Source organism: Procambarus clarkii, chromosome 82, assembly GCF_040958095.1.
Source record: "Procambarus clarkii isolate CNS0578487 chromosome 82, FALCON_Pclarkii_2.0, whole genome shotgun sequence".
Classification (NCBI taxonomy): Eukaryota; Metazoa; Arthropoda; class Malacostraca; order Decapoda; family Cambaridae; genus Procambarus; species Procambarus clarkii.
In genome coordinates, this window is record NC_091231.1 from 17,457,044 (window position 1) to 17,477,646 (window position 20,603).

At 55.2% G+C, this 20,603-nt stretch overlaps 5 protein-coding genes across 5 annotated transcripts; all 5 read left to right on the plus strand.

Moving 5' to 3' along the window:
• Window positions 1-366: 366 nt before the first annotated feature.
• Window positions 367-771, plus strand: LOC138358175 (autotransporter adhesin/invasin TibA-like). Its single transcript, XM_069315678.1, has one exon. It carries the CDS (start codon window positions 367-369, stop codon window positions 769-771), a length of 405 nt encoding a protein of 134 aa, XP_069171779.1.
• Window positions 772-863: 92 nt separating this feature from the next.
• On the plus strand, window positions 864-1,559 carry LOC138358176 (autotransporter adhesin/invasin TibA-like). The gene has a single exon (XM_069315679.1). The coding sequence runs from the start codon at window positions 864-866 to the stop codon at window positions 1,557-1,559; it is 696 nt and encodes a 231-aa protein (XP_069171780.1).
• A 448-nt stretch (window positions 1,560-2,007) lies between these two features.
• Window positions 2,008-2,967, plus strand: LOC138358177 (autotransporter CRAC-like). The gene has a single exon (XM_069315680.1). It carries the CDS (start codon window positions 2,008-2,010, stop codon window positions 2,965-2,967), a length of 960 nt encoding a protein of 319 aa, XP_069171781.1.
• Window positions 2,968-3,059: 92 nt separating this feature from the next.
• On the plus strand, window positions 3,060-4,907 carry LOC138358178 (autotransporter CRAC-like). Its single transcript, XM_069315681.1, has one exon. The coding sequence runs from the start codon at window positions 3,060-3,062 to the stop codon at window positions 4,905-4,907; it is 1,848 nt and encodes a 615-aa protein (XP_069171782.1).
• A 22-nt stretch (window positions 4,908-4,929) lies between these two features.
• On the plus strand, window positions 4,930-8,056 carry LOC138358179 (autotransporter CRAC-like). The gene is made up of 6 exons (XM_069315682.1): window positions 4,930-5,411; window positions 5,745-6,327; window positions 6,753-6,775; window positions 6,921-7,085; window positions 7,421-7,585; window positions 7,849-8,056. The coding sequence occupies exons 1-6, from the start codon at window positions 4,930-4,932 to the stop codon at window positions 8,054-8,056; spliced, it is 1,626 nt and encodes a 541-aa protein (XP_069171783.1).
• The last annotated feature ends 12,547 nt before the right edge of the window (window positions 8,057-20,603 follow it).

Genomic DNA, 20,603 nt, shown 5'->3' on the forward strand with positions numbered 1-20,603 from the left:
ACAGTGTGACGGTCCACACTGGTGGCAGCGTGACGGTCCACACTGGTGGCATTGTGACGGTCCACACTGGTGGCAGCGTGACGGTCCACACTGGTGGCATTGTGACGGTCCACACTGGGGACAGTGTGACGGTCCACACTGGTGGCAGCGTGACGGTCCACACTGGTGGCATTGTGACGGTCCACACTGGGGACAGTGTGACGGTCCACACTGGTGGCAGTGTGACGGTCCACATTGGAGGCAGTGTGACGGTCCACATTGGAGGCAGTGTGACAATATACATTGGTGGCAGTGTGACGGTCCTCACTGGTGACAGTGTGACGGTCCACTGGTGGCAGTGTGATGGTCCACACTGGTGGCAGTGTGATGGTTCACACTGGTGGCAGTGTGACGGTCCACATTGGAGGCAGTGTGACAATTTACATTGGTGGCCGTGTGACGGTCCACACTGGTGGCAGTGTGACGGTCCACACTGGTGTCAGTGTGACGGCCCACACTGGTGGCAGCATGACGGTCCACACTGGTGGCAGTGTGACGGCCCACATTGGTGGCAGCATGACGGTCCACACTGGTGTCAGTGTGACGGCCCACATTGGTGGCAGCATGACGGTCCACACTGGTGTCAGTGTGACGGCCCACATTGGTGGCTGCATGATGGTCCACACTGGTGGCAGTGTGACGGTCCACACCGGTGGCAGTGTGACGGTCCACACTGGTGGCAGTGTGTCTGTCCTAACTGGTAAATGTGGTGGTTCACACTGGTGGCAGTGAGGCGGTTCACACTGGTGGCAGTGTGGCGGTCCTCACTGGTGGCAGTGTGACGGTCCACTGGTGGCAGTGTGACGGTCCACATTGGTGGCAGTATGACGGTCCTCACTGGTGGCAGTGTGACGGTTCACACTGGTGGCAGTGAGGCGGTCCTCACTGGTGGCAGTGCGACGGTCCACATTGGTGGCAGTGTGACGGTCCACACTGGTGGCAGTGTGACGGTCCACACTGGTGGCAGTGTGACGGTCCACATTGGTGGCAGTGTGTCGGTCCACACTGGTGGCAGTGTGACGGTCCACACTGGTGGCAGTGTGACGGGCCACACTGGTGGCAGTGTGACGGTCCACATTGGTGGCAGTGTGACGGTCCTCACTGGTGGCAGCGTGACGTTCCAAACTGGTGACAGTGTGACGGTCCACACTGGTGGCAGTGTGACGGTCCACACTGGTGGCAGTGTGACGGTCCACATTGGTGTCAGTGTGACGGGCCACACTGGTGGCAGCGTGACGGTCCACACTGGTGGCAGTGTGACGGTCCACATTGGTGGCAGTGTGACGGTCCACATTGGTGGCAGTGTGACGGTCCACACTGGTGGCAGCGTGACGTTCCAAACTGGTGGCAGTGTGATGGTCCACATTGGTGGCAGTGAGGAAGTTCACACTGGTGGCAGTGTGATGGTTCTCATTGGTGGCAGTGAGGAAGTTCACACTGGTGGCAGTGTGACGGTCCACATTGGTGTCAGTGTGACGTTCCACTGGTGTCAGTGTGACGTTCCACTGGTGGCAGTGTGACGGTCCACATTGGTGGCAGTGTGACGGTCCACACTGGTGGCAGTGTGACGGTCCACACTGGTGTCAGTGTGACGGCCCACACCGGTGGCAGCATGACGGTCCACACTGGTGGCAGTGTGACGGCCCACATTGGTGGCAGCATGACGGTCCACACTGGTGTCAGTGTGACGGCCCACATTGGTGGCAGCATGACGGTCCACACTGGTGTCAGTGTGACGGCCCATATTGGTGGCTGCATGATGGTCCACACTGGTGGCAGTGTGACGGTCCACACCGGTGGCAGTGTGACGGTCCACACTGGTGGCAGTGTGTCTGTCCTAACTGGTAAATGTGGTGGTTCACACTGGTGGCAGTGAGGCGGTTCACACTGGTGGCAGTGTGGCGGTCCTCACTGGTGGCAGTGTGACGGTCCACTGGTGGCAGTGTGACGGTCCACATTGGTGGCAGTATGACGGTCCTCACTGGTGGCAGTGTGACGGTTCACACTGGTGGCAGTGCGACGGTCCACATTGGTGGCAGTGTGTCGGTTCACACTGGTGGCAGTGCGACGGTCCACATTGGTGGCAGTATGACGGTCCTCACTGGTGGCAGTGTGACGGTCCTCACTGGTGGCAGTGCGACGGTCCACATTGGTGGCAGTGTGACGGTCCTCACTGGTGGCAGTGTGACGGTTCACACTGGTGGCAGTGCGACGGTCCACATTGGTGGCAGTATGACGGTCCTCACTGGTGGCAGTGTGACGGTCCTCACTGGTGGCAGTGCGACGGTCCACATTGGTGGCAGTGTGACGGTCCACACTGGTGGCAGTGTGACGGTCCACACTGGTGGCAGTGTGACGGTCCACATTGGTGGCAGTGTGTCGGTCCACACTGGTGGCAGTGTGACGGTCCACACTGGTGGCAGTGTGACGGGCCACACTGGTGGCAGTGTGACGGTCCACATTGGTGGCAGTGTGACGGTCCTCACTGGTGGCAGCGTGACGTTCCAAACTGGTGACAGTGTGACGGTCCACACTGGTGGCAGTGTGACGGTCCACACTGGTGGCAGTGTGACGGTCCACATTGGTGTCAGTGTGACGGGCCACACTGGTGGCAGCGTGACGGTCCACACTGGTGGCAGTGTGACGGCCCACACCGGTGGCAGCATAACGGTCCACACTGGTGGCAGTGTGACGGCCCACATTGGTGGCAGCATGACGGTCCACACTGGTGTCAGTGTGACGGCCCACATTGGTGGCAGCATGACGGTCCACACTGGTGTCACTGTGACGGCCCATATTGGTGGCTGCATGATGGTCCACACTGGTGGCAGTGTGACGGTCCACACCGGTGGCAGTGTGACGGTCCACACTGGTGGCAGTGTGTCTGTCCTAACTGGTAAATGTGGTGGTTCACACTGGTGGCAGTGAGGCGGTTCACACTGGTGGCAGTGTGGCGGTCCTCACTGGTGGCAGTGTGACGGTCCACTGGTGGCAGTGTGACGGTCCACATTGGTGGCAGTATGACGGTCCTCACTGGTGGCAGTGTGACGGTTCACACTGGTGGCAGTGCGACGGTCCACATTGGTGGCAGTGTGTCGGTTCACACTGGTGGCAGTGCGACGGTCCACATTGGTGGCAGTATGACGGTCCTCACTGGTGGCAGTGTGACGGTCCTCACTGGTGGCAGTGCGACGGTCCACATTGGTGGCAGTGTGACGGTCCTCACTGGTGGCAGTGTGACGGTTCACACTGGTGGCAGTGCGACGGTCCACATTGGTGGCAGTATGACGGTCCTCACTGGTGGCAGTGTGACGGTCCTCACTGGTGGCAGTGCGACGGTCCACATTGGTGGCAGTGTGACGGTCCACACTGGTGGCAGTGTGACGGTCCACACTGGTGGCAGTGTGACGGTCCACATTGGTGGCAGTGTGTCGGTCCACACTGGTGGCAGTGTGACGGTCCACACTGGTGGCAGTGTGACGGGCCACACTGGTGGCAGTGTGACGGTCCACATTGGTGGCAGTGTGACGGTCCTCACTGGTGGCAGCGTGACGTTCCAAACTGGTGACAGTGTGACGGTCCACACTGGTGGCAGTGTGACGGTCCACACTGGTGGCAGTGTGACGGTCCACATTGGTGTCAGTGTGACGGGCCACACTGGTGGCAGCGTGACGGTCCACACTGGTGGCAGTGTGACGGTCCACATTGGTGGCAGTGTGACGGTCCACATTGGTGGCAGTGTGACGGTCCACACTGGTGGCAGCGTGACGTTCCAAACTGGTGGCAGTGTGATCTTCCATATTGGTGGCAGTGAGGAAGTTCACACTGGTGGCAGTGTGATGGTTCTCATTGGTGGCAGTGAGGAAGTTCACACTGGTGGCAGTGTGACGGTCCACACTGGTGGCAGTGTGACGGTCCACATTGGTGGCAGTGTGACGGTCCACACTGGTGGCAGTGTGACGGTCCACACTGGTGTCAGTGTGACGGCCCACACCGGTGGCAGTGTGACGGTCCGCACTGGTGGCAGTGTGTCTGTCCTAACTGGTGGCAGTGTGGTGGTTCACACTGGTGGCAGTGAGGCGGTTCACACTGGTGGCAGTGTGGCGGTCCACACTGGTGGCAGTGTGACGGTCCACATTGGTGGCAGTGTGTCGGTCCACACTGGTGGCAGTGTGACGGTCCACACTGGTGGCAGTGTGACGGGCCACACTGGTGGCAGTGTGACGGTCCACATTGGTGGCAGTGTGACGGTCCTCACTGGTGGCAGCGTGACGTTCCAAACTGGTGACAGTGTGACGGTCCACACTGGTGGCAGTGTGACGGTCCACACTGGTGGCAGTGTGACGGTCCACATTGGTGTCAGTGTGACGGGCCACACTGGTGGCAGCGTGACGGTCCACACTGGTGGCAGTGTGACGGTCCACATTGGTGGCAGTGTGACGGTCCACATTGGTGGCAGTGTGACGGTCCACACTGGTGGCAGCGTGACGTTCCAAACTGGTGGCAGTGTGATCTTCCATATTGGTGGCAGTGAGGAAGTTCACACTGGTGGCAGTGTGATGGTTCTCATTGGTGGCAGTGAGGAAGTTCACACTGGTGGCAGTGTGACGGTCCACACTGGTGGCAGTGTGACGGTCCACATTGGTGGCAGTGTGACGGTCCACACTGGTGGCAGTGTGACGGTCCACACTGGTGTCAGTGTGACGGCCCACACCGGTGGCAGTGTGACGGTCCGCACTGGTGGCAGTGTGTCTGTCCTAACTGGTGGCAGTGTGGTGGTTCACACTGGTGGCAGTGAGGCGGTTCACACTGGTGGCAGTGTGGCGGTCCTCACTGGTGGCAGTGTGACAGTTCTCTGGTGGCAGTGAGACGGTCCACATTGGTGGCAGTATGACGGTCCTCACTGGTGGCAGTGTGACGGTTCACACTGGTGGCAGTGTGACGGTTCACACTGGTGGCAGTATGACGGTCCTCACTGGTGGCAGTGTGACGGTTCACACTGGTGGCAGTGTGACGGCCCTCATAGGTGGCAGTGTGATGGTCCTCACTGGTGGCAGTGTGACGGTTCACATTGATGGCAGTGAGATGGTCCATACTGGTGGCAGTGTGACGGTCCACACTGGTGGCAGTGTGACGGTCCACTTTGGTGGCAGTGTGACAGTCAAGACTGGTGGCAGTTTGACGATACTCATTGGTGGCAGTGTGACGGCCCACACTGGTAGCAGTGTGACGGTCCACACTGGTGGCTTCTTTACAGTCCACACTGGTGGCAGTGTGACGGTCCACATTGGTGGCTGCATGATGGTCCAGACTGGTGGCAGTGTGACGGTCCACACTGGTGGCAGTGTGACGGTCCACATTGGTGGCAGTGTGTCGGTTCACATTGGTGGCAGTGTGACGGTCCACACTGGTGGCAGTGTGACGGTCCACATTGGTGGCAGTGTGACGGGCCACACTGGTGGCAGCGTGACTGTCCACACTGGTGGCATCTTTACGGTCCACACTGGTGGCAGTGTGACGGTCCACATTGGTGGCTGCATGATGGTCCAGACTGGTGGCAGTGTGACGGTTCACACTGGTGGCAGTGTGATGGTCCACACTGGTGGCAGTGGGACGGTCCACACTGGTGGCAGTGTGACGGTCCACACTGGTGGCAGTGTGACGGTCCACATTGGTGGCAGTGTGACGGTCCACACTGGTGGCAGCGTGACGGTCCACACTGGTGGCAGTGTGACGGTCCACATTGGTGGCAGTGTGACGGTCCACACTGGTGGCAGCGTGACGTTCCAAACTGGTGGCAGTGTGACGGTCCACACTGGTGGCAGTGTGACGGTCCACATTGGTGGCAGTGTGTCGGTTCACATTGGTGGCATTGTGACGGTCCACACTGGTGGCAGTGTGACGGTCCACACTGGTGGCAGTGTGACGGTCCACATTGGTGGCAGTGTGACGGGCCACACTGGTGGCAGCGTGACGGTCCACACTGGTGGCAGTGTGACGGTCCACATTGGTGGCAGTGTGACGGTCCACACTGGTGGCAGCGTGACGTTCCAAACTGGTGGCAGTGTGACGGTCCACATTGGTGGCAGTGTGACGGTCCACACTGGTGGCAGCGTGACGTTCCAAACTGGTGGCAGTGAGGCGGTCCTCAATGGTGGCAGTGTGACGGTCCACACTGGTGGCAGTGTGACGGTGCACATTGGTGGCAGTGTGACTGTGCACATTGGTGGCAGTGTGACGGTGCACATTGGTGGCAGTGTGACGGTCCTCATTGGTGGCAGTGTGACGGTCAACATTGGTGGCAGTGTGACGGTCCTCACTGGTGGCAGTGTGGCGGTCCACACTGGTGGCAGTGTGACGGTCCACACTGGTGGCAGTGTGACGGTCCACACTGGTGGCAGTGTGACGGTCCACATTGGTGGCAGTGTGACGGGCCACACTGGTGGCAGCGTGACGGTCCACACTGGTGGCAGTGTGACGGTCCACATTGGTGGCAGTGTGACGGTCCACACTGGTGGCAGCGTGACGTTCCAAACTGGTGGCAGTGTGACGGTCCACATTGGTGGCAGTGTGACGGTCCACACTGGTGGCAGCGTGACGTTCCAAACTGGTGGCAGTGAGGCGGTCCTCAATGGTGGCAGTGTGACGGTCCACACTGGTGGCAGTGTGACGGTGCACATTGGTGGCAGTGTGACTATGCACATTGGTGGCAGTGTGACGGTGCACATTGGTGGCAGTGTGACGGTCCTCATTGGTGGCAGTGTGACGGTCAACATTGGTGGCAGTGTGACGGTCCTCACTGGTGGCAGTGTGGCGGTCCACACTGGTGGCAGTGTGAGGGTGCACATTGGTGGCAGTGTGACGGTGCACATTGGTGGCAGTGTGACGGTCCTCAATGGTGCCAGTGTGACGGTCCACACTGGTGGCAGTGTGACGGTGCACATTGGTGGCAGTGTGACAGTGCACATTGGTGGCAGTGTGACGGTCCTCATTGGTGGCAGTGTGACGTTCCACTGGTGGCAGTGTGACGGTCCACATTGGTGGCAGTGAGGCGGTTCACACTGGTGGCAGTGTGACGTTCCACTGGTGGCAGTGTGACGGTCCACATTGGTGGCAGTGAGGCGGTTCACACTGGTGGCAGTGTGACGGTCCACACTGGTGGCAGTGTGACGGTGCACATTGGTGGCAGTGTGACTGTGCACATTGGTGGCAGTGTGACGGTGCACATTGGTGGCAGTGTGACGGTCCTCATTGGTGGCAGTGTGATGGTCAACATTGGTGGCAGTGTGACGGTCCTCACTGGTGGCTGTGTGGCGGTCCACACTGGTGGCAGTGTGAGGGTGCACATTGGTGGCAGTGTGACGGTGCACATTGGTGGCAGTGTGACGGTCCTCAATGGTGCCAGTGTGACGGTCCACACTGGTGGCAGTGTGACGGTGCACATTGGTGGCAGTGTGACAGTGCACATTGGTGGCAGTGTGACGGTCCTCATTGGTGGCAGTGTGACGTTCCACTGGTGGCAGTGTGACGGTCCACATTGGTGGCAGTGAGGCGGTTCACACTGGTGGCAGTGTGACGTTCCACTGGTGGCAGTGTGACGGTCCACATTGGTGGCAGTGAGGCGGTTCACACTGGTGGCAGTGTGACGGTCCACACTGGTGGCAGTGTGACGGTGCACATTGGTGGCAGTGTGACTGTGCACATTGGTGGCAGTGTGACGGTGCACATTGGTGGCAGTGTGACGGTCCTCATTGGTGGCAGTGTGACGGTCAACATTGGTGGCAGTGTGACGGTCCTCACTGGTGGCAGTGTGGCGGTCCACACTGGTGGCAGTGTGACGGTGCACATTGGTGGCAGTGTGACGGTGCACATTGTTGGCAGTGTGACGGTCCTCAATGGTGGCAGTGTGACGGTCCACACTGGTGGCAGTGTGACGGTGCACATTGGTGGCAGTGTGACAGTGCACATTGGTGGCAGTGTGACGGTCCTCATTGGTGGCAGTGTGACGTTCCACTAGTGGCAGTGTGACGGTCCACATTGGTGGCAGTGAGGCGGTTCACACTGGTGGCAGTGTGACGTTCCACTGGCGGCAGTGTGACGGTCCACATTGGTGACAGTGAGGCGGTTCACACTGGTGGCAGTGTGACGGTCCACACTGGTGGCAGTGTGACGGTGCACATTGGTGGCAGTGTGGCTGTTCACACTGGTGGCAGTGTGACGGTCCTCATTGGTGGCAGTGTGACGGTCCACACTGGTGGCAGTGTGACGGTGCACATTGTTGGCAGTGTGACGTTCCACTGGTGGCAGTGTGACGGCCCACATTGGTGGCTGCATGATGGTTCACACTGAAGGCAGTGTGACGGTCCACACTGGTGGCAGTGTGACTGTCCACACTGGTGGCAGTGTGACGGTCCACACTGGTGGCAGTGTGACGGTCCACACTGGTGGCAGTGTGACGGTCCACACTGGTGGCAGTGTGACGGTCCACACTAGTGGCAGCGTAACGGTCCACATTGGTAGCAGCGTGACGGTCCGCACTGGTAGCTGCATGATGGTCCCCGCTGGTGGGAGTGTGACGGTCCACTCTCGTGGCAGTGTGACGGTCCACATTGGTGGCTGCATGATGGTTCACACTGGTAGCAGTGTGACGGTCCATATTGGTGGCAGTGTAACGACTCACAACTATGAAACAAGTGAGACCGTTCCTCTCAATGTGTTTGTGTAGCTTTAGAGAGAGAGAGAGAGAGAGCAAGCCCTCACTTAAATTTTAATATTAAGATGTTAAATAATAATTTTAATGTTTACCTTTGTTAATATGACTCTGTTAATATTGATGAAAGCCTCTCTCTCTCTCTCTCTCTTGCTAGATGCTTAACATTAGCTGAAAAAGCCAGAGAACCCTATTTATTTGTTTATTTATTTTTTAGTGGCCAACGACTGTGAATAAACAGTTAACGTGCTGTTAGAAATACTAATTAGCATTTCTCTTTCAGATTTATTTTGCTCTGAAACCATAAAACACAATCAGATTAATTAACTACTTCTCATTAAGGAATATGTACAAAATAAGTTATACAATTATACGGGATAATGTTCAGGCTTAAAGTGATGTATGTTTGGCGGGACATTTGTATTTCAAAGCTCCAGTTTAGAGATTTTGCTCGACCATCTCTCAGATCTAATCCAAATAGTGTTTTCCTAATTCAAACAATGTGGGGTTTATTATTCTACACATATTTCTAATATCTCTCAGGTGTTCATATTCACGTAAATAGTGGTCTAGGCGGTGTTCGTCACTCTCACCACAGATTCTGCAACTTCGCTGATCAACTGTTGTTTCCATTCCATATCTCCATGGATATTTGTATCCAAGACGGATTCTTGCTATTACCGATTCTCTCCCGCGTCCTCCTCCTCTTCGTCCATAATGATTGGGATTGCCAGCTGCAACCATGTTGTACCATCGTACAGATTAACTGGTTTGTGCTTCTATCTTCCTTTCCTCAATTACCTTGTCACGACTGTTACGGCCCTCTCGGGTCGCAACCGGGTTCTTTCTCTGATGTTGTTAGAGGTAGGGTATCCAGCCCCAAGCTAGTAGTGGCTTTCAAGGGATGTGATCCGTAACGCAAGTAAATTAAAGGGGAAGGGAGACAAAGGCAAAAACTTAATAATATAATTGTCACCGTCACCATAAATATTATATAAACGATCACACGGGGGAGGTATAAACACTAGAATATACAATGTGGTCTTCCTCTGAAGACGCGGAGTGTTCCACGGTGCTCAACGATGCTAAGCTCTTGGTCCTCTTGTGGCCTCATGATGAATCCTTCGATTCTCTTGAGTCTACCCTGGCCACAGGCCAGCCAAATCACAGTTCCACTGGGGTCACCGTCGTGGAGGCCGTCAACCACAAATCCAGCCTGTAGCTGGCAGGTTCCAATCAGCAACGCTGCGTAGGCCACTCCACGACCAATACTAGGGTTGCGAGCCCTAGTCAGGAGTCTCGTGTGATCCCACAGGTCACTCTCCTCAGCTCAACACCCCAGTGGTTAAGCGTCTCCACCAGTCAGCCCCGGGTACGACAATCCCTCAACCTCAACTGCCACGTCACAGGCAGGATAACACCACAGTGTTCATCCGGGGGGGGGGGGGGTGACTCACAGCTGCTGCAGCAAACATGTGGAGACTCTTCGACTGCCTTGGGTAGACTGATCCACCTTCCATTACAGCAGTCCCAGGTCGACTCTGTAATTAGACACGTCATCAGTACTAATGACCCTCTAGGGCACCTCACTCACAGGCTTAGACACAAACGTCCACCTATCCGCTCCATAGATGGCGTTGCTCTCCAAGCGTCACCTTACCAGAGGTCAGCAGCAGCTGTGTTATGAGCTGATCAGGACGGGAAACCAGCCCTTGTGGCCGGTATTTCCTGTCCTCACTAGATGGCGTCGTCCATTTGGAGGGGGTTTCGGGAGCTGACCCACAGATGGCGCGGTCGTCACTGCTCCGTGCTTGGACGCTGGGCTCGGGTCCGTAACAGTGATGTTGCCTGACAATACCTCTAATTTGTAGTAGATTCTTGGGTATGAAGTATTCAATATGGTCTTCAGCAGCCAGCACATCTGCTCGTTCATTCCCACATATTCCAACATGGGAGGGGATCCACAGAAACTTGATGACTCATCCCTGATTGGTAAGTACTCTCACAGCTCTCTTAATTTCAGAGACTATTGCAAGATTTTCTGCCCGATTTTTACTTAGGCTTTGCAGTGCTCCTTTTGAATCGGTGCAAATCACTGCACCATTAATGTTCCGTTCAAGAAACCTTAATGCCATAAGAATGGCAGTAAGCTCTGCTTGTGTTGGAGAGGCATATTCTCAATACGCTCTTTTTCTTCATTTCTGCGTTGGAAAGCATTATCCTTAATTACCGTGTATGCTGCACCAGCCCTGCCATTGACAGGATTAGATGACCCGTCAGTGTAGATTTCATCTCGTTCATCGCCGGATTCTTTATAAATTTCCTCGAGATACTTGTGCCTCATTTCTTGTGGTATCATGTTGGATTTTTTCGATGACATTTCATTGATGATAATCTTGCATGAGTCATCCTCCCAGGGAGGTAACCTCTCTACAGGCATGAGCTCACGGGTTTGCTCAAGCAGGTGAAGTTCTTCGAGGTAGCAGACTGATCTGTGATGCCATTTTTTGCTTCTCCTGTTTCCCCTGAAAGTAGCACAGAACTCAGTTTTGTTTTAGCAATATCATTGTAATGGGGATCTCTGGCTATCCTAATTGCAAGTTTAGCAGTCAGCTCCCTAATTCTGCTTTTAACACTGGGGAGGGACAACTCCTCTCGTAGATTGGACGTTTTGGCAGTTCTTGGATCTCCAAGAATGATTGCCATGGCTTCAGTCTAAATGCTTTCGAACCTTTTCCTATCGCTTTGGGAGTAGGTACATAAGACTGGTGCGGCATAGTCTATGACGGAGTGCACATAGGCTGTGTACATCATTTTAATCACGGCAATAGAGGGCCCCATGTCCATTCCAGGTCATGGCTTTCAGTGCCCTGAGTCGACTTTTGCATGTTCCTATGAGTTGGTTGAGCTCATCTTTCTTCCCCTTGTTAGAGCCGACACTGACGCCAAGGTACCGATAGTGGTCAACCCATTCAAGTGTTACACCATTAATTTGTAGTTCTTCATTTTCTCCCCGCCTGGGATGAGAGTATGCTTTTGTCTTGTTTGTGGAGAGTCAAACCGAGTTCAACACATTTCCTTCCAAGGAGTTCAATGGACTGTTTAATTTTTCCCAAGGTGGGAGCTTGTATTAGATCATCTGCATATCCCACTTGTTGTGTTCCTTCCGTAAAATCAATATTTGCAATGGCGTTCATAAGTACATTGAATAGTGTGGGGCTTAAGACTCCTCCTTGGGGGGTACCGAGTTCCATATTCATTGTTCTGGAGACTGCTCCATTGAAGCAGACCTTGGCTTTCCTCCTCTATGAGGTAGTCTTCAATCCATATCATGAGTCTCCCCTTGACACCCATGCATGCAAGCTTGTCCAGGACCACAATCCTCTGTGCTTTGTCGAAAGCTGCTTTGATATCGACAAATACTTAGCTGTGTCATTAGCCAGGTAATTAACTATACAATTTTTGTTGTGCTCCGTCTTTTAACAAATCCATTGACCCCCCTCCCCTAACCTGTTTATTTTGTGCAACAGTCGGTTTACGATGATCCTTTCAAGCATCTTGCAAGTGCATGACATGAGACTGATAGGTCTGTAATTGCCAGGGTCATTGGGCTTCAGTATGGTGACAATTATTGCATGTTTCCATGGTGTGGGCAACACATCACTTATGAATGACTTGTTAAAAAGGTGGAGTAGCTGATTCGAAGACACTTCACACAGAGCATTGAGTATGTCGTAGGTGACGCCATCTTCACTAGGTGCTGTACTGTAGGTGTAGGTACTTAGCTATCTGAATGCTTGCCCATACTTGTCTTGCAGATGTTTCACTTCGAATAGAGCTAGTGACTTCAAGCCAATGTCTATCCCACTCTTTAATCTTCTCTTCCCTGGCTACTTGACACACAGTTTTAAACAACTCCTGGTTGCTGACAGTGGGATGTCTCCGGTACTCTCTTCTCATGCTTCTTACATTTGCATAGAGCATCTTTATGTAGTCGTTCTCACACCATTTTATTTTCTTCTTCTGCGGGTTACTGCGCCAAGGCGTACGGCGCGGAACTCTGAGACAGTGCTCAATTTGGTTAATAAGGTCATCAACAACTGTATCAGTGTCTTCTGGGATTTGGTATTCCGTGAACCAGTCACTCATCCTGTTTATGAGTGTGAGTGAGAGTGCCTCCGGGCACTCTCACTGCCTCCGGGCACTCACACTGCCTCCAGGCACTCACACTGCCTCCAGGCACTCACACTGCCTCCAGGCACTCACACTGCCTCCAGGCACTCTCACTGCCTCCAGGCACTCACACTGCCTCCAGGCACTCACACTGCCTCCAGGCACTCACACTGCCTCCAGGCACTCACACTGTCTCCAGGCACTCTCACTGCCTCCAGGCACTCACACTGCCTCTGGGCACTCTCACTGCCTCCAGGCACTCACACTGCCTGCGGGCACTCTCACTGCCTCCGGGCACTCACACTGCCTCCAGGCACTCTCACTGCCTCCAGGCACTCACACTGCCTCCGGGCACTCACACTGCCTCTGGGCACTCTCACTGCCTCCAGGCACTCACACTGCCTCCAGGCACTCACACAGCCTCCAGGCACTCACACTGCCTCCGGACACTCACACTGCCTCCAGGCACTCACACTGCCTCCAGGCACTCACACTGCCTCCGGGCACTCACACTGCCTCCGGGCACTCACACTGCCTCCGGGCACTCTCACTGCCTCCAGGCACTCACACTGCCTGCGGGCACTCTCACTGCCTCCGGGCACTCTCACTGCCTCCGGGCACTCACACTGCCTCAAAGCATTCTCACTGCCCCCAGGCACTCTCACTGCCTCCGGGCACTCTCACTGCCTCCAGGCACTCACACTGCCTCCGGACACTCACACTGCCTCCAGGCACTCACACTGCCTCCAGGCACTCACACTGCCTCCAGGCACTCTCACTGCCTCCGGGCACTCTCACTGCCTCCGGGCACTCTCACTGCCTCCGGGCACTCACACTGCCTCCAGGCACTCTCACTGCCTCCAGGCACTCTCACTGCTTCCAGGCACTCTCACTGCCTCCGGGCACTCACACTGCCTCCGGGCACTCACACTGCCTCCAGGCACTCTCACTGCCTACATACACTCACACTGCCTCCAGGCACTCTCACTGCCTCCGGGCACTCACACTGCCTCCAGGCACTCTCACAGCCTCCAGGCACTCTCACTGCCTCCAGGCACTCTCACTGCCTCCGGGCACTCACACTGCCTCCGGGCACTCACACTGCCTCCAGGCACTCTCACTGCCTCCGGGCACTCTCACTGCCTCCGGGCACTCACACTGCCTCAAAGCATTCTCACTGCCCCCAGGCACTCTCACTGCCTCCGGGCACTCTCACTGCCTCCAGGCACTCACACTGCCTCCGGACACTCACACTGCCTCCAGGCACTCACACTGCCTCCAGGCACTCACACTGCCTCCAGGCACTCTCACTGCCTCCGGGCACTCTCACTGCCTCCGGGCACTCTCACTGCCTCCGGGCACTCACACTGCCTCCAGGCACTCTCACTGCCTCCAGGCACTCTCACTGCTTCCAGGCACTCTCACTGCCTCCGGGCACTCACACTGCCTCCGGGCACTCACACTGCCTCCAGGCACTCTCACTGCCTACATACACTCACACTGCCTCCAGGCACTCTCACTGCCTCCGGGCACTCACACTGCCTCCAGGCACTCTCACAGCCTCCAGGCACTCTCACTGCCTCCAGGCACTCTCACTGCCTCCGGGCACTCACACTGCCTCCGGGCACTCACACTGCCTCCAGGCACTCTCACTGCCTCCGGGCACTCACACTGCCTCCAGGCACTCTCACTGCCTCCTGGCACTCTCACTGCCTCCAGGCACTCTCACTGCCTCCGGCCACTCACACTGCCTCCGGGCACTCACACTGCCTCCGGGCACTCACAGTACCTCCAGGCACTCTCACTGCCTACATGCACTCACACTGCCTCCAGGCACTCTCACTGCCTCCGGGCACTCACACTGCCTCCACGCACTCTCACTGCCTCCAGGCACTCTCACTGCCTCCAGGCACTCTCACTGCCTCCAGGCACTCACACTGCCTACATGCACTCTCACTGCCTCCGGGCACTCACACTGCCTCCAGGCACTCACACTGCCTCCAGGCACTCACACTGCCTCCAGGCACTCTCACTGCCTCCAGGCACTCACACTGCCTCTGGGCACTCTCACTGCCTTCAGGCACTCACACTGCCTGCGGGCACTCTCACTGCCTCCGGGCACTCACACTGCCTCCAGGCACTCTCACTGCCTCCAGGCACTCACACTGCCTCCGGGCACTCACGCTGCCTCTGGGCACTCTCACTGCCTCCGGGCACTCACACTGCCTCCAGGCACTCACACTGCCTCCGGACACTCACACTGCCTCCAGGCACTCACACTGCCTCCAGGCACTCACACTGCCTCCGGATACTCACACTGCCTCCAGGCACTCACACTGCCTCCAGGCACTCACACTGCCTCCGGGCACTCACACTGCCTCCGGGCACTCACACTGCCTCCGGGCACTCTCACTGCCTCCAGGCACTCACACTACCTGCGGGCACTCTCACTGCCTCCGGGCACTCTCACTGCCTCCGGGCACTCACACTGCCTCAAAGTACTCTCACTGCCCCCAGGCACTCTCACTGCCTCCAGGCACTCACACTGCCTCCAAGCACTCACACTGCCTCAAAGTACTCTCACTGCCCCCAGGCACTCTCACTGCCTCCGGGCACTCTCACTGCCTCCAGGCACTCACACTGCCTCCAGGCACTCACACTGCCTCCAGGCACTCTCACTGCCTCCGGGCACTCTCACTGCCTCCGGGCACTCTCACTGCCTCCGGGCACTCACACTGCCTCCAGGCACTCTCACTGCCTCCAGGCACTCTCACTGCTTCCAGGCACTCTCACTGCCTCCAGGCACTCACACTGCCTCCAAGCACTCTCACTGCCTCCAGGCACTCACACTGCCTCCAAGCACTCTCACTGCCTCCAGGCACTCTCACTGCCTCCAGGCACTCACACTGACTCTCACTGCCTTCGGGCACTCTCACTGCCTCCAGGCACTCTCACTGCCTCCAGGCACTCTCACTGCCTCCAGACACTCTCACTGCCTCCAGGCACTCACACTGCCTCCAGGCACTCACACTGACTCTCACTGCCTTCGGGCACTCTCACTGCCTCCAGGCACTCTCACTGCCTCCAGGCACTCTCACTGCCTCCAGGCACTCACACTGCCTCCAGGCACTCTCACTGCCTCCAAGCACTCACACTGCCTCCAGGCACTCACACTGCCTCCAGGCACTCACACTGCCTCCAGGCACTCACACTGCCTCCGGGCACTCACACTGCCTCCGGGCACTCACACTGCCTCCGGGCACTCTCACTGCCTCCAGGCACTCACACTGCCTGCGGGCACTCTCACTGCCTCCGGGCACTCTCACTGCCTCCGGGCACTTACACTGCCTCAAAGCACTCTCACTGCCCCCAGGCACTCTCACTGCCTCCGGGCACTCTCACTGCCTCCAGGCACTCACACTGCCTCCAGGCACTCACACTGCCTCCAGGCACTCTCACTGCCTCCGGGCACTCTCACTGCCTCCGGGCACTCTCACTGCCTCCGGGCACTCACACTGCCTCCAGGCACTCTCACTGCCTCCAGGCACTCTCACTGCTTCCAGGCACTCTCACTGCCTCCAGGCACTCACACTGCCTCCAAGCACTCTCACTGCCTCCAGGCACTCACACTGCCTCCAAGCACTCTCACTACCTCCAGGCACTCTCACTGCCTCCAGGCACTCACACTGACTCTCACTGCCTTCGGGCACTCTCACTGCCTCCAGGCAATCTCACTGCCTCCGGGCACTTTCACTGCCTCTAGGCACTCTCACTGCCTCCGGGCACTTTCACTGCCTCCAGGCACTCTCACTGCCTCCGGGCACTTTCACTGCCTCCAGGCACTCTCACTGCCTCCGGGCACTCTCACTGCCTAAAGGCACTCACACTGCCTCCAGGCACTCACACTGCCTCCAAGCACTCACACTGCCTCCGGGCACTCTCACTGCCTCCAGGCACTCACACTGCCTCCGGGCACTCTCACTGCCTCCAGGCACTCACACTGCCTCCAGGCACTCACACTGCCTCCAGGTACTCACATTGACTCTCACTGCCTTCGGGCACTCTCACTGCCTCCAGGCACTCTCACTGCCTCCGAGCACTCACACTGCCTCCGGGCACTCACATTGTGTCTGGGCACTCTCAGGGCCTCCGAGCACTCACACTGCCTCGAGCGAGTGAATACATCCATTAACCCCGATACTACTTAGATCAAAGATCTAAGATTTAAGACCCGTAGATCACACACCTAAACCTTCCTCTGCTATATGGAAGAACTTCACAAAGAGTTTTGTCACTAATGATACGTCACTGTTCATTGGACACAGTTTGCTCGATGACGAATATCTCTATACTAAGTATATAGTCACTGAAGGTCACTGTACATCAACACTGGTGCAGGAGGTCACTGTATATCAACACTGTCACTGAAGGTCACTGTACATCAACACTGTCACTGAAGGTCACTGTATATAAACACTGTCACTGAAGGTCACTGTACATCAACACTGTCACTGAAGGTCACTGTACATCAAAACTGTCACTGGAAGTCACTGTACATCAACACTGTCACTGAAGGTCACTGTACATCAGCACTGGTGTTGGAGGTCACTGTTGGTGGTCACTGTACATCAGCACTGGTGTTGGAGGTCACTGTTGGTGGTCACTATACATTAACGCTAGTGTTGGAGTTCACTGTACATCAACACTGTCACTGAAGGTCACTGTACATCTACACTTATGCTGTAGGTCACTGTACATCAACACTGGTGCTGGAGGTCACTGTACATCAACACTGGTGCTGGAGGTCACTGTACATCAACACTGTCACTGAAGGTCACTGTACAATAGCACAGTCACTGAAGGTCACTGTACAACAACACTGGTGCTGCAGGTCACTGTACATCAACACTGGTGTTGGAGGTCACTGTTGGTGGTCACTGTACATCAGCACTGGTGTTGGAGGTCACTGTTGGTGGTCACTATACATTAACGCTAGTGTTGGAGGTCACTGTACATCAACACTGTCACTGAAGGTCACTGTACATCAACACTGGTGCTGGAGGTCACTGTACATCAACACTGTCACTGAAGGTCACTGTACATCAGCACTGGTGCTGGAGGTCACTGTACATCAACACTGTCACTGAAGGTCACTGTACATCAACACTGGTGCTGCAGGTCACTGTACATCAACACTGTCACTGAAGGTCACTGTACATCAACACTGGTGCTGCAGGTCACTGTACATCAACACTGTCACTGAAGGTCACTGTACATCAGCACTGGTGCTGGAGGTCACTGTACATTAACCCTGTCACTGCAGGTCACTGTACATCAGCACTGTCACTGAATGTCATTGTACATCAGCACTGTCACTGAAGGTAACTGTACAACAGCACTGTCACTGAATGTCATTGTACATCAGCACTGTCACTGAAGGTAACTGTACAACAGCACTGTCACTGAATGTCATTGTACATCAGCACTGTCACTGAAGGTAACTGTACATCAACACTGGTGTTAGAGGTCACTGTACATCAACACTGACACTGAAGGTCACTGTACATATTCACTGTAACTGAAGGCCACTGTACATCAACACTGGTGCTGGAGGTCACTGTACATAAAAACTGGTGCTGGAGGTCACTGTACATCAACACTGGTGCTGGAGGTCACTGTACATCAACACTGGTGCTGGAGGTCACTGTACATCAACACTGGTGCTGGAGGTCACTGTACATCAACACTGGTGCTGGAGGTCACTGTACATCAACAAGGGTGCTGGAGGTCACTGTACATCAACACTGGTGCTGGAAGTCACTGTACTTGAACGCTATCACTGAAGGTCACTGTACATCAACACTGGTGCTGGAGGTCACTGTACATCAACACTGACACTGAAAGTCACTGTACATCAACACTGTCCTTGATGATCACTGTACATATTCACTGTAACTGAAGGTCACTGTACATCAACACTGGTGCTAGAGGCCACTGTACATCTACACTTATGCTGTAGGTCACTGTGCATTAGCACAGTCACTGAAGGTCACTGTACATCAACACTGGTGCTGGAGGTCACTGTACATCAACACTGTCACAGAAGGTCACTGTACATCAACACTGGTGCTGGAGGTCACTGTACATCAACACTGGAGCTGGAGGTCACTGTACATCAACACTGGTGCTGGAGGTCACTGTACATCAACACTGGTGCTGGAGGTCACTGTACATCAACACTGGTGCTGGAGGTCACTGTACATCAACACTGGTGCTGGAGGTCACTGTACATCAACACTGGTGCTGGAGGTCACTGTAGTCATGTTGTGTCATGCCCCCGTAAATGATGGTGTGGGAGGTGTGTAAGCTGCAGTATACATAGTGTGTAGGGTCTGAGAGGTGTGTAAGATGCAGTATACATAGTGTGTAGGGTCTGGGAGGTGTGTAAGCTGCAGTATACATAGTGTGTCGGGTCTGGGAGGTGTGTAAGGTGCAGTATACATAGTGTGTAGGGTCTGGGAGGTGTGTAAGCTGCAGTATACATAGTGTGTCGGGTCTGGGAGGTGTGTAAGGTGCAGTATACATAGTGTGTCGGGTCTGGGAGGTGTGTAAGGTGCAGTATACATAGTGTGTCGGGTCTGGGAGGTGTGTAAGGTGCAGTATACAGCGTGTGTAGGGTCTGGGAGGTGTGTAAGGTGCAGTATACAGCGTGTGTAGGGTCTGGGAGGTGTGTAAGGTGCAGTATACAGCGTGTGTAGGGTCTGGGAGGTGTGTAAGGTGCAGTATACAGCGTGTGTAGGGTCTGGGAGGTGTGTAAGCTGCAGTATACAGCGTGTGTAGGGTCTGGGAGGTGTGTAAGCTGCAGTATACAGCGTGTGTAGGGTCTGGGAGGTGTGTAAGCTGCAGTATACAGCGTGTGTAGGGTCTGGGAGGTGTGTAAGCTGCAGTATACAGCGTGTGTAGGGTCTGGGAGGTGTGTAAGCTGCAGTATACAGCGTGTGTAGGGTCTGGGAGGTGTGTAAGCTGCAGTATACAGCGTGTGTAGGGTCTGGGAGGTGTGTAAGGTGCAGTATACATAGTGTGTAGGGTCTGGGAGGTGTGTAAGGTGCAGTATACATAGTGTGTAGGGTCTGGGAGGTGTGTAAGGTGCAGTATACATAGTGTGTCGGGTCTTGGAGTGTAGCCTGAAGCACTCCAGAGTGTAGAGGTGTACTCTGTGAAACAAGTGTCTGAATGACGCTCTGAGAATCGACTGAACCAAGTCATGTGTGTATGCGATTATTAATTAAAAATAAATATTGTGACGCAGGTAAACAGTCATGATGAATGGAGCCAGTACTGACGCTCTAACTAAACGACTTCTTTATGATATGTTTACCCCAATTATGACATTATAGGTAATTACCGTATTAAATTGCTTTGTCAGGCTTACATAGTCAGATATAGTCATACAGGCTTACTTTGTCAGATAACATAGCTTACTTTCGTAAGCTATGTTATTTGGTCTTAATCCAAGTTATCTTGTTGCATGCTATGTTACTTGGTCTTAAACCACGTTGCCTGGTCTTAAACCACGTTGTCTGGTCTTAAACCACGTTGTCTGGTCTTAAACCACGTTGACTGGCCTTAAACCACGTTGTCTGGCCTTAAACCACGTTGTCTGGTCTTAAACCACGTTGTC

Excerpts from the sequence above, each read along its gene's own strand:
- LOC138358175 (XM_069315678.1), top strand. The coding sequence starts at position 367 with ATGGTTCACACTGGTGGCAGTGTGACGGTCCACATTGGAGGCAGTGTG.
- LOC138358176 (XM_069315679.1), top strand. The coding sequence starts at position 864 with ATGACGGTCCTCACTGGTGGCAGTGTGACGGTTCACACTGGTGGCAGT.
- LOC138358177 (XM_069315680.1), top strand. The coding sequence starts at position 2,008 with ATGACGGTCCTCACTGGTGGCAGTGTGACGGTTCACACTGGTGGCAGT.
- LOC138358178 (XM_069315681.1), top strand. The coding sequence starts at position 3,060 with ATGACGGTCCTCACTGGTGGCAGTGTGACGGTTCACACTGGTGGCAGT.
- LOC138358179 (XM_069315682.1), top strand. The coding sequence starts at position 4,930 with ATGACGGTCCTCACTGGTGGCAGTGTGACGGTTCACACTGGTGGCAGT. Across the intron at positions 6,328-6,752 it reads TCATTGGTGGCAGTGTGACG|TGTGACGGTGCACATTGGTG; the intron begins GTCAACATTGGT and ends CATTGGTGGCAG. Across the intron at positions 7,086-7,420 it reads GACGGTCCACATTGGTGGCA|TGTGACGGTCCTCAATGGTG; the intron begins GTGAGGCGGTTC and ends CATTGGTGGCAG.